The 12,596-nt window shown below is 44.9% G+C and overlaps 1 protein-coding gene across 1 annotated transcript in view; it reads left to right on the top strand.

The window, feature by feature from the left end:
- The window catches only part of LOC127635274 (collagen alpha-1(XV) chain-like), a 119,689-nt gene that overhangs the window by 59,500 nt on the left and 47,593 nt on the right, over nucleotides 1–12,596 (top strand). The window contains exons 7-12 of the mRNA XM_052115182.1: nucleotides 595–632; nucleotides 726–908; nucleotides 6,691–6,717; nucleotides 8,701–8,763; nucleotides 10,178–10,255; nucleotides 10,635–10,697. Coding sequence (XP_051971142.1) covers nucleotides 595–632; nucleotides 726–908; nucleotides 6,691–6,717; nucleotides 8,701–8,763; nucleotides 10,178–10,255; nucleotides 10,635–10,697 — 452 coding nt within the window. The remainder of the gene's footprint in view (nucleotides 1–594; nucleotides 633–725; nucleotides 909–6,690; nucleotides 6,718–8,700; nucleotides 8,764–10,177; nucleotides 10,256–10,634; nucleotides 10,698–12,596) is intronic.

Here is a 12,596-nt window from a genome sequence, read left to right as displayed (position 1 = left end):
TTATTAAAAGTCAATGGAAGAAATGAATGGGGAAAATACTTCTGGAACCCAGATGGCTCAATAAGTGGGCAGGCACTGTTGCGCTCTATGAAAGAACAGGTCACCTATGAGCAGAGAGCCAGTCAATAACAGTGGGCATTTACAATCTAGTCTTAAAGGGGAAGCAGCACCAAAACCGAGCGTTTCTGACAGAGGGTCGGAATGAGGGTTAACTTTACTAATATTATAAGTGAACCTCAAGGAACATATTAAAATATAAAAGCAGGCCTGTCATGATACCTTTATGGGGTGTTCTCATATACAGTGCTTAAATCAAGATGACTCAGCCTCTGTGCTGTTGGTCTCTGGGAGGCGTTCCTACTCGACTGCAGTATCATACTGTATCAGGCAGTGGATCACTGACTTCACTCCCATTGATTACCGCAGATCTGCTCAACTTTATCATCTCATCAATAGTCACATTTTATGGAAATCACTAGCTCTCATTGACTTCATGTTGTATTGACATTGCAAGTTGCTGTATGTGTGAACACCCCTTTACTCATTTTCTGGTTGCCTAATGACATCTGTTTTTGATTTTCTGTCACACTGCAGAGCCAATCAGATCTGAGGGAGCCACTCAAGACAGAAATGTGAGTGATAGTCCATGTTTTTTTTAAGCCATCTGTTATATTAACACTTTTTCTCATCATAATTGCATTTGACCATGGTTTTGGTGGTTTCAGGCCATTACCATGCAGAAAGGAGAAAAAGGAGACAGAGGCCTGCCAGGCCCACCAGGATCCCCCGGAGCACCAGGTCCAACCAGTCCATCTAACCCATCTAAGGAGGGTTCTTCTGGGAAAGGAGAGCCAGGACCCAGGGGCCCACAGGGGCCAACGGGACCTGCAGGATCACCGGGGAAAGACGTAAGTGCTACCGACACTTCCTTTGCACTGAACAATGTTAAAACTTTAGACAGTAATTGCTGTTAATTTCAAGAGAATGTAATGGATATTCTAGCGTGTCACCGGCATCCAGTAAAGCAATTGTTTTGTGTAAAACACTCCAGTCCTGGGCCTATTATTGCAACTCAAATAACAAGTAAGATCATACTTGTTATGAACGAGCAGCGAAGGCAGACGAGGAGATGCAGATCCAGTTGCAGTTCAACTTTATTACATAAACAAACAGGCAAAACACAAAGGAAAACCCTCAATGGGGAAATAAACATTACATAGAAAACACGGGCAGGGAACACACACCAGGCTAACAACATTCAACGAACGACAAGGAGTGAACAAAAAGCAGGGCTTAAATACACAGTGAGTGATGACTGAATAAGACACAGGTGAGAACAATGAACAAAATGGCAGTGATGATGGCAGGTGGATTCTGGGAAGTGTAGTTCTTTAACAATGACAAGTGAACACGAAGACTAACAAAGAGACTAAGGGGCTACACAAGGGACAAAAGTGAAAACTAAGGAATGCAAAGGTGACAAAAATGGCAGACAGAGGGCAACAGTGAAACAAGACAAGGAATTCCTAACATAGCCCCCCCTCAAGGATCGGATTCCAGACGATCAAAGTAACATAAGACAAAACAAAAAAATGTCCATTGACTGGGGGGGGGGGCTTGTGGTGGGCAGACAGACCAAGGGGGGCAACGATGGGCAGACAGGCAGTCCAGGGGGCAATGAAGGATAGACAGGAAGTCCAAGGGGGCACAAAGGGCAGGCAGGAAGTCCAAGGGGGCACAAAGGGCAGGCAGGAAGTCCAAGGGGGCACAGATGGCAAGGACAGGTTCAGGTGGTCTGGGAGCTGGCCACCGGGCAAGGACCGGGCCAGGAGGCCTGGGGGGAGGCCACAGGACGGGAACAGGGTCAGGAGGCCTGGGAGGAGGTCACAGGACAGGGACTGGGTCAGGAGGCCTGGGAAGAGGCCACAGGACAGGGACAGGGTCAGGAGGCCTGGGAGGAGGCCACAGGACAGGGACTGGGTCAGGAGGCCTGGGAGGAGGCCACAGGACAGGGACTGGGTCAGGAGGCCTGGGAGGAGGCCACAGGACAGGGACTGGGTCAGGAGGCCTGGGAGGAGGCCACAGGACGGGAACAGGGTCAGAAGGCCTGGGATGAGGCCACAGGTCAGGGACTGGGTCAGGACCCCTGGGAGGAGGCCCTAAAGGCAGTGACCTGGAAGGCTCTGGCGGCGGAGCCATAGAAGTCTCTGGAGGCGGAGCCGCAGGAGGCTCTGGAGGCGGAGCCGCAGGAGGCTCGGGAGGCGGTGCCGTAGGAGGCTCAGGAGGCTTTGAGGGCGGAGCCGTAGGAGGATTTGAGGGCGGAGCCATAGGAGGCTTTGAGGGCGGAGCCGTAGACTTGAGGGGTGGAGCCCTGGGAGGCTCAAGAGACTTGAGGGGTGGAGCCCTGGGAGGCTCGAGAGGCTTGAGAGGCGGAGCCCTGGAGGCGGAGCTGAGGGAGGCTCTGGAGGCTCAGAGGCCTCAGGGGGCGGAGCCGTGGGGGGCTCAGGAGGCAGAGCCGAGGGAGGAGGAACCATGGAAAGCTCGGGAGGCTCAGGGGGCGGAGCCGCAGGAGGCTCGGGAGGCAGAGCCGTAGGAGGCTCGGGAGGCTCAGCTGAGGGAGGCTCTGGAGGCGGAGCTGAGGGAGGCTCTGGAGGCTCAGAGGCCTCAGGGGGCGGAGCCGTGGGAGGCTCAGGAGGCAGAGCCGAGGGAGGAGGAACCATGGAAAGCTCAGGAGGCTCAGGGGGCGGAGCCGTGGGAGGCTCAGGGGGCAGAGCAGAGGGAGGCTCAAGAGGCGGAGCCCTGGGAATCTCGGGAGGAGGAGCCCTGGCAGACTCGAGAGACTTGAGAGATGGAGCCCTGGGAGGCGGATCCCTAGGAGGCTTGGGAGGAGGAGCCCTGGGTGGCTCGGGAGACTTGAGAGGCGGAGCCCTGGGAGGCTCGAGAGGCTTGAGAGGCGGAGCCCTGGGAGGCTCAAGAGACTTGAGGGGTGGAGCCCTGGGAGGCTCAAGAGACTTGAGGGGTGGAGCCCTGGGAGGCTCGAGAGGCGGAGCACTGGGAGGTTCGAGAGGAGCCCTGGGAGGCTCGGGAGACTTGAGAGGCGGAGCCCTGGGAGGCTCGGGAGACTTGAGAGGCGGAGCCCTGGGAGGCTCAAGAGGAGCCCTGGAAGACTCGAGAGGCAGAGCCTTGGGAGGCTCGAGAGGCTTGAGAGGCGGAGCCCTGGGAGGCTTGAGAGGCGGAGCCCTGGGAGGCTCGAGAGGCGGAGCCCTGGAAAGCTCGGAAGGTGGAGCTCTAGGAAGCTCGGGAGGCGGAGCTCTGGAAAGCTCGGGAGGCGGAGCTCTGGAAAGCACGGGAGGCGGAGCTCTGGAAAGCTTGGGAGGCTCGGAAGGCGGAGCTCTGGAAAGCTCGGGAGGCTCGGAAGGCGGAGCTCTGGAAAGCTCGGGAGGCGGAGCTCTGGAAAGCTCGGGAGGCGGAGCTCTGGAAAGCTCGGGAGGCGGAGCTCTGGAAAGCTCATGAAGCTTGGAAGGCGGAGCTCTGGAAAGCTCATGAAGCTTGGAAGGCGGAGCTCTGGAAAGCTCATGAAGCTCGGAAGGCGGAGCTCTGGAAAGCTCGGGAGGCGGAGCTCTGGAAAGCTCGGGAGGCGGAGCTCTGGAAAGCTCGGGAGGCGGAGCTCTGGAAAGCTCAGGAAGCTCGGAAGGCGGAGCTCTGGAAAGCTCAGGAAGCTCGGGAGGCGGAGCTCTGGAAAGCTCAGGAAGCTCGGGAGGCGGAGCTCTGGAAAGCTCAGGAAGCTCGGGAGGCGGAGCTCTGGAAAGCTCAGGAAGCTCGGAGGCGGAGCTCTGGAAAGCTCGGGAGGCGGAGCTCTGGAAAGCTCGGGAGGCTCGAGGGGCGCAGGCTCTAGGACGGGCATGACCATTGGCGCTGGCTTTGGTCAGTCCTGGCTATTGCCGTTGGCCCGGGAACGGTCGAGGCTACAGGCGCTGGCTCAGGGACGGTCGAGGCTACAGGCGCTGGCTCAGGGACGGTCGAGGCGACAGGCTGGCTCAGGGACGGTCGAGGCGACAGGCGCTGGCTCAGGGACGGTCGAGGCGACAGGCTGGCTCAGGGACGGTCGAGGCAAGGCTGGCTCAGGGACGGTCGAGGCGACAGGCGCTGGCTCAGGGACGGTCGAGGCGACAGGCGCTGGCTCACTGACCTCTGAGGCGACAGGCACTGGCTCACTGACCTCTGAGGCGACAGGCACTGGCTCACTGACTGTGGTATGCGCTGGCTTGGGTTCGCTGACCGTGGCTGACGAAGGCTCTGGCTCGCAGACCGGGGCAAGCGAGGGCTCTGGCTCGCTGACCGTGGCTGACGAGGGCTCTGGCTCGCTGGCCGTGGCAGGCGTGGGCTCTGGCTCGCTGGCCGTGGCAGGCGTGGGCTCTGGCTCGCTGGCCGTGGCAGGCGTGGGCTCTGGCTCGCTGGCCGTGGCAGGCGGAGACTGGGGAGCAGAAGCCTTTCCTCTTCTCCTCCTCCGCTGGGCAGAAGAAGTGGACCGTGCAGGCTCACTGACCAAGGCAGGCGTGAAGGTACGAACCACGGGCGAGTGGAGGGTTATTACTGTGGGAGGAGTGGCAGAGTTCTCCTCGATGGCGCCCACAGTTAACGGCGAACTGCAGGCCAGCAGAGTCTCCTCCACGAACGCGTGGAGCGTCCAGCCGTGCGTTGCCTGTCGCAACCGCTCCTTAAGTGCGGGGTGCAGATTGCGCCTGAAGAAGACCACCAGAGAGGAGTCCGGGAAATCCGAGATACCCGCCAGCTTAAGGAAGTCGCGGATGTGGTCCTCTATAGGGCGGTCCTCTTGCTTCAAGCAGAGCAGGTGGAAGTTTGCTCGTTGAACCGCTGGATCCATAGTGTGGTCGTTCGTTCTGTTATGAACGAGCAGCGAAGGCAGACGAGGAGATGCAGATCCAGTTGCAGTTCAACTTTATTACATAAACAAACAGGCAAAACACAAAGGAAAACCCTCAATGGGGAAATAAACATTACATAGAAAACACGGGCAGGGAACGAACACACACCAGGCTAACAACATTCAACGAATGACAAGGAGTGAACAAAAAGCAGGGCTTAAATACACAGTGAGTGATGACTGAATAAGACACAGGTGAGAACAATGAACAAAATGGCAGTGATGATGGCAGGTGGATTCTGGGAAGTGTAGTTCTTTAACAATGACAAGTGAACACGAAGACTAACAAAGAGACTAAGGGGCTACACAAGGGACAAAAGTGAAAACTAAGGAATGCAAAGGTGACAAAAATGGCAGACAGAGGGCAACAGTGAAACAAGACAAGGAATTCCTAACAATACTGTGGTTGGCTGGATCTGTCTGTGGTTAATTCACATCATTTTTGAGTCTCGGTTGCATTGTGAAGCCACACTATACCGGATTAGTTCCTTGCTTCACGGCTAAAAGATCAACAATGTCAAACTCATTGGGAACATTCTTTCCTTCTGCTCCTTTAAACTTAAGTTGTGCAATAACTTCCATTCCACAACATTGTGTTTGATAATTTAACATAGATAATTTAACATTTAATTTTTTCATAAACATTATATGACAAGATATTAAAGGTATGTTCTGACTTGAACACAAGTTAAGCCTAACTGACAGCATTTGTGGCATTTCTGGTTGATTACCACAAAGCAATTAATTCAACTTGTCCCTCGCTTATTAAAAAAGAAACATTATAGTAAATCACCTACAGTAGAAGTGAATGAGGCCAATCTGTAAATGTTAAAATGCACAGCAAAAAGTTTCAAAAGTATAGCCACAAAAAGTAAACATTTTACATTTAACATGATTTTATTAAGATGGAATCGCTTACTAACATACTCGTGTGAAGTTATATACAATATTACAACTTTGTTGTCATGATGTAACAGATAAAACCTGTAATCCCTATTTTGGGTATATAACTTTACGCAAATATGGTAAGAAAGTGATTTTGCCACATTCAAATCATGTTAACACGTATAATGTGTACATCTTGCAGCTATAGTTTTGAAACAGTGAATATATTAAAGTTTATGGACTGGCCTCATTAACTTCCATTGTACTGTAAATATGTTTTTGTAACTGCTTTTTTTTCTAATAAAGGAGGGGCGAGACAACATTATTTTTAGTGGTAACCATCATTATATCACAAATGCTGTCAATTAAGATTAGCTTGTTTTTAACCTGGAACATTTCTTTACTTTGTTTATTTATAATGTTCAATTATGTATTGTAATATATTTTTATGTCCTGTACAAAAATAACTGCTTAAAACTCACTTTTGTTGGCAAACAATGCCATGACCGGCTGGCGGGCATAACAAAACTTTGAATGTGTGTTCTTTATTTATTTGCTTGTAAATATCTATAAGACTAATTTTGTCATGACAAACTGTGCACAGGTTTTACAATAATGTGAAAGAATATTGTAAGCTTACCTATCACTGAAATGTCCTTCATAAATAATGATCCACCATCATGTACAGCGTGTACCACCACATGCCACAATTCGGCATTTGTTCCCATATTTCATGATATATTTTTCTTTCTTTTTTTATGTGCTAATTGAATTGAAGTCTTACACTGTTCAACATATCACACATGCATTTTAAGTGTTGTTTTCACAAATTAGAAAAATTGTATTTCTTTTTTTATCAGGGCGGTCCAGGGAAAGATGGAGCCCCTGTAAGTATCCTTTAGTTTGTCACTACTTTTAAGCAGCCTGTTAAACTGGTCTAAACCCATCCATCCATCCATCCATCCATCCATCCAATACTATCTGAAGTAAAAGGGCTATCTTTCACAACATATGTTTTAAAAATGTATTTTAGGCCATTTAATGCTTTTCAGACATGCTGTATTTAAATGATTATGAAGCACAAAACAATTGATGAAACAGCAAAAAAAAAAAAAAAAACATTATTAACAATAACAAATATGAAATATCAACTCTCAACTAACAGTTATTAAAAAAGTATAATGATATAGAATTTTGTTTTGATTTTGTTTAATATAAGATTATAGGATTAAAAGACTAGTTCACCGTTTCCTCGCCCTTATGTCATCCCAGATGTGGATGATTTTCTTTCTTCTGCAGAATGCAAAAAAATATATTTTTTTGAAGAATATTTCAGCTTTGTAGGTCTATATAAGGCAAGTGAATGGTTACCAGAATTTTGAAGCTCCAAAAAGCACATAAAGGCAGCATTAAAGTACATCATATGACTCCAGTGGTTAAATCGATGTCTTCAGAAGTTATATGATAGGTGTGGGTGAGAAACAGATAAATATTTAAGTCCTTTTTACTATAAATTCTCTTCCCTGCCTAATATGTTACGATATGCATGAAGAATGTGAATTGCTAAAAACATTCTAATTAAAGAATGTGAAAGTGAAAGTGGAGATTTACTGTAAAAAGGACTTAAAGACCACCCACACCTATCATATCACTTATGAAGACATAGATTAAACCACTGAAGTCATATAATGGATTACTTTTATGCTGCCTTTTTATACTTTTGGAGCTTCAATATTTTGATACCCATTTACTTGCATAGTATGGACCTACAGAGCTGAAATATACTAATAAAAAAACCCGTTTGTGCTCTGCAGAAGAAAGAAAACTATACACATCTGGAATGGCATGTGGGTGAGTAAATAACAAGAGCATTTTCATTTTTGGGTGAACAGTTTGTTGGTGCTTAAAACCAACACAGAAAACCACAGCAAAAGAAAATGCCCATTTAGGTATGCAATTGAACTTGATCAAAATTTAAATCAAAATGTTATAACTGAGATATATCCCTTTTGACAACTTCACACATGGATAATGTTATTTATTTAATTTATTTATTTATATATATTTTTTATTTATTTACAATGAACTATCAAATCAAACTGCATGGCAATATTTTAAAAACACTGGCATGTGCAGTACATAGGGCCTACCAATTTTTTTTTTATGCTGTTGACCTCAAAGACAGATATGGAAATGTGCAAGAATTGTACATTTTATGTCCCTTGAACAGGCTATTCCCAGACCAAACTTAAAACCAGCGACAAACCAGACTCAAAATCAACATTTTGCCCTCTATACACAGCAGTATATTTTAATGCTGCAATAACTTACTCACGTTAGCCTGTCCAAACCCATTCCCTCTGGACAGTTCTCCCAAATGTGTGCAGCAGAGCTTGTCTACAGACCACAGAGAAGAGAAAATACATGGAGATATTTTCATAACATGAATCGATGCTGTACGGAACCTCATTATTTGTGAGGCATAGCCGGCAAATTGGGGAGCAGGCAGTTAGAGACCAGAGAAAAGACCGCAGTCCTGTGAGCCTTTCATCTACCTCTGTGTTTTAGTGGGAAATAAGAGCACCTGTCGGCACACCTGTACACCTAAATTGAACCACAATACAGGGGTTGCAACCGAGGTGTTCTTCTTGTAGATCTAGAGTGCAGTGCGAACATATGGGGCTCATATGTGTGTGTGTGTGTGTGTGTGTGTGTGTGTGTGTGTGTGTGTGTGTGTGTGTGTGTGTGTGTGTGTGTGTGTGGTTAAGAGAGGGAGTGTGTTGCAGAGCTTGTGTTTTGATTTGGACAAAACTAGCATGAATTAACTTAAATGTTTGACTTCTCATTTTCTTTCTCTTTGTCACATACAGGGAAAGGTTGGACCTCCGGGATTCCCAGGCCTTTCTGGAGATCCAGGTCCCAAAGGAGACAAGGTGTGACACTTTGTCAGAATATTTAGATATTACATATTTTGCTTCTAGAAGTATATATTGGGTTTTTTGCAGCTTACAGATGCTGAAAAAATATTTTGGGGTGAAGAACAAATTGCAGAAAAGATTAAGTACTTTCTACATTGAACAAGTACATTTTTAGCGTGAACTTGAAAATATTAAATCAGTTCTCCATTTGTACTCAGTTCAAACATGTAAAAATGAGTGCTCTAACTTATAAGTAGCCTTAATATTATTTATGATTGTTTCTTATCTATACAATGCGTCACCGTGTATCAATTCTAAAGAAGAAAATCACCAGTCATATTAATTCACTAATTTGAGAAAATTTCACATGTAACTAAAATAAGTAAAATTGACTTAACTTTTTAAAGTTGGTGTTCCCAGCATGCACTGGGATTGAATAATTTATGAGCTTTCATGGATTCTCTGTATGGAAGTTGATTTACAAACTTTTTTTTAAGTCTTAAGTTCATTTTCTACTCGAAATTACTCGTTAATTACCCATTAATTACCTGTTAATTACCTGTTAATTACCTGTTAAAAATGATCTGTTAACGTCATCAGGTTTTGTGCTCTGTGCACAGCTCTGAATATTGTTTCAGTAATACAAGGCAATGTTGTTTCATAAACTAGATAGCATGCATTACATTACCCTGTGGAATAAATTTGTATGACATGTGGTGCATGACTAAGTACACTGTAGTGTGGAGGTGAGTGGGGCCGGGCTGGAATGATGCACGCCCGGACCCCAATCAGCCTGATGGGGCGTGCGAGGGATAAAGGCGGCCGGTGACGACAGTTCGAGAGAGAGAGAGAGAATTACGGCTAATGTACAGCACCGGGCGCTCCTCCTCCTCCCCGGATTTCGGAACCAATGTAAGGGTGTTAAGATGGGCAAGGAGGAGGCGAGAACCGGCTTAATAATATAATTCATATTTAATGAAATAAAAAGACACACAAAAACACATACAGGGCTGCTGCACGTAATTCTCTCTCGAACTGTTCTCACTGGCTGCCTTTAACCCTTGCGAGCCCCATCGGGCTGATTGGGGACCGGGCGTGCGTCATTCCAGCCCGGCCAACTCATTGTTTCATTGCTTGAGTAAAATATACAAACACAAAGTGAGTACATTTTACTTCAAATGGAGTATTGCAATGTAAACAACTTAAGAATTTCTAATTAAAGCCACCAAGAATTGTGTGTAGCCTTTACTTTAAAATATGGTCTGTTAAATTACTAGAAATTTCTGTGTGGATATTTTTACCTAGGTATTTTAAGTAAACCCCACTCCAAATACTTTCAGTGTATCTAAGAAACCTGTTGATGAAGAATACTTTCTCACAATCACAGTAAACTATCTACTGTCTTTCTTACTTGTCCTTTGTTAAATAGGGCGATCCAGGAGTGGGCCTTCCAGGGCCACCTGGACCTCCTGGGCCACCAGGGCGTCAAGGGACATTTAAGTATTCGGTATGTATTCTATCCAAAATCAAAATATAACAACAAAACACACATGTTATGTGAAGTATTTCATTTCTGTGGCATTAGTGGTACCATGCAGAATTGCAATCTTTTTATTTATTTTGAGTGGCTCAGGCATAACAACATTTGGTAAACCAATGGCATGACTTTGGAGTGGAACTGTCTGTTTGGTCTACCAATGAAAGATGGGGGAGTGTTCGAAACCTGCTTGTAAACAGTAATACATTTGCAATACTGTTTGTTGCCACTAGTGGTGCAGAAATTAATTTACACATTTAACTTTACAGGAAAATGTGTTTTAGTTGTACATTAAAAAATTCCATAATGGCAGTTGAAGATGGAATCACTGTGCCTTTTTCATGTGCAGGACAGCATTGCTGGCTCAGGTTCAAGCTTTGTGGACTTTGACAGTGACACGGAGGTGATAAGGGTGAGTTATAGTGTCTCAAAATGATCAAATAAATTTCATGCTAAATGTATGGTCATAAGTCAACTCTAAGACACAAAAATATGATTTAACACTGAAATAAATATGGTCAAACATGAGTTACCCTTTCCGTGATAATTTATTTATTGCACTCTTTTGGTGTTTTTTTTATATGAAGGGGTCATATCATAAGAAATCACAAAAAAAGTTTACTGTACTTGTGAATGAAACGTTTCAGAATTTCAGAATTTCAGAATTCAAACATCCTTCCCAGAAAAATAAGACAATTCAATGAAATTAAGCTGCAAAAATGGCTGAAAACCATCAATGTCTGACATCAAAAATGCTAATTTGTTAGCATACGCCCCATATTTACATGCTAACATTGCCTATTAAGCTGGCTTTACACTAGCGGATTTTTCCAATGATTTTCAGGTATTAGCTTCATTAACATAATCACTGGCCAGGCAGAAAGACACAGAGCACCCATTAGCATCTCTCAGTGGGATGTGTTAATCACTTGACTGTCTGGACTGCCAGCTGAATGAATGCCTTGAAATACTGAAAATACACAACCCCCGCTCCAGTTAGTTGTCTGACAGGTGCTAGGGGGTGGGATGTTGGCTGTTTCCGTGTTTATAAACACGTCTCCCGCTGAACGCGTTTAGATGCGCTACACAATATGGAACAGACTTTCTGTGGGCCCCTCCCTCCTGTCAGGCTGGGACACCCCCCGCAATTCTGGGCCTGGGACAAAAGGTCCAATTGTCCCCCCTTATTGGTGGCGCTGGTTCTGCGTCTGCTAGAGTAGAGCCAGCTTTAGGTGTTCAGAAATTGTTCTGCCAAGTTACAGTGAGGAAATAAGGTGAAGTAGATTAGATGCTGCTATTCCTAAATGCCAGGAAATCCTGTTCCTGGCTATGTGTATCACCAACCACTCTGCATATCCTTTCAAAGGATCCCAACATTAGAATTCTTTTTTTTTTTAACAAAGTCTCCAATTGTTTCAGTCTGTCCTTAACAGTTTTGCGTCACAATTCAGCATGGATTTTGTATGTGAACATATGACTGTAAAATGCAGGCTTTGCAAAGAATGTTATTAAAGTATGCAACATTTCAATTATGACTGGGTAAAAGTTGGATTTTCTCTGTAGCATCGCGATCTTCATTTGAACAATCTCGATAGCTATTCTTAAATCCCAATATCAATCTTGCACTCTATACGGAAACCTTCTACAATGCAAGTAATGCAATCTACAGTATAATGCGACCAAATTTTGCATTATGCAACCAAAAATGTCTGTGATTATTCACTAGCTGGTACATTTTCAGATTTCACTCACCAGTGATTTAACAAATTGTACATACTTGAAAATAGTAAAAAATATAAATGTAAATAATAAACATGCAATCTCTATTCATCTATGCAATTTCAAGACATCAAATGTATTGATGGAATGCTTGGATTTGTACATTTTTGAGAAGCTACAATGTGATCAAAATGATGAAAAAGCTAATCAAATATAATAAGTAAAAGACATATTTTTGTAACATACCTCGTTAGAATGTCCCTTGTATAATTAGCAGCATTAGCTGAGAGAGAATTTCTTTCAAATGTAATCAAAATGGACATTATAACAGAAATATACCCATATCAATCAATTTCGAATCGAATGTAGAGCTTGTGAATCGGAATCAAATAGATAAATCCTTATCAATACCAGCCCTGATCTCAAACTATATTAGATCAGACAGAAAACCCACAGCTTGTGTATAAGCTCAAAGTACTTTTTCTAATTTCACTCGGAAAAAATGCTGTTTACGTAGAAGTCTTTAAGGCACAGCAGAAAAAGTAGCACTGTATGTTCTGACCCATTTAAGAAAAAGGACTTAGTATTGAGA

The sequence above is a fragment of the Xyrauchen texanus genome, chromosome 42, assembly GCF_025860055.1.
Source record: "Xyrauchen texanus isolate HMW12.3.18 chromosome 42, RBS_HiC_50CHRs, whole genome shotgun sequence".
Classification (NCBI taxonomy): Eukaryota; Metazoa; Chordata; class Actinopteri; order Cypriniformes; family Catostomidae; genus Xyrauchen; species Xyrauchen texanus.
The sequence above is the reverse complement of the archived record's forward strand: the minus strand, read 5'-3'. Positions and strand labels throughout refer to the sequence as shown.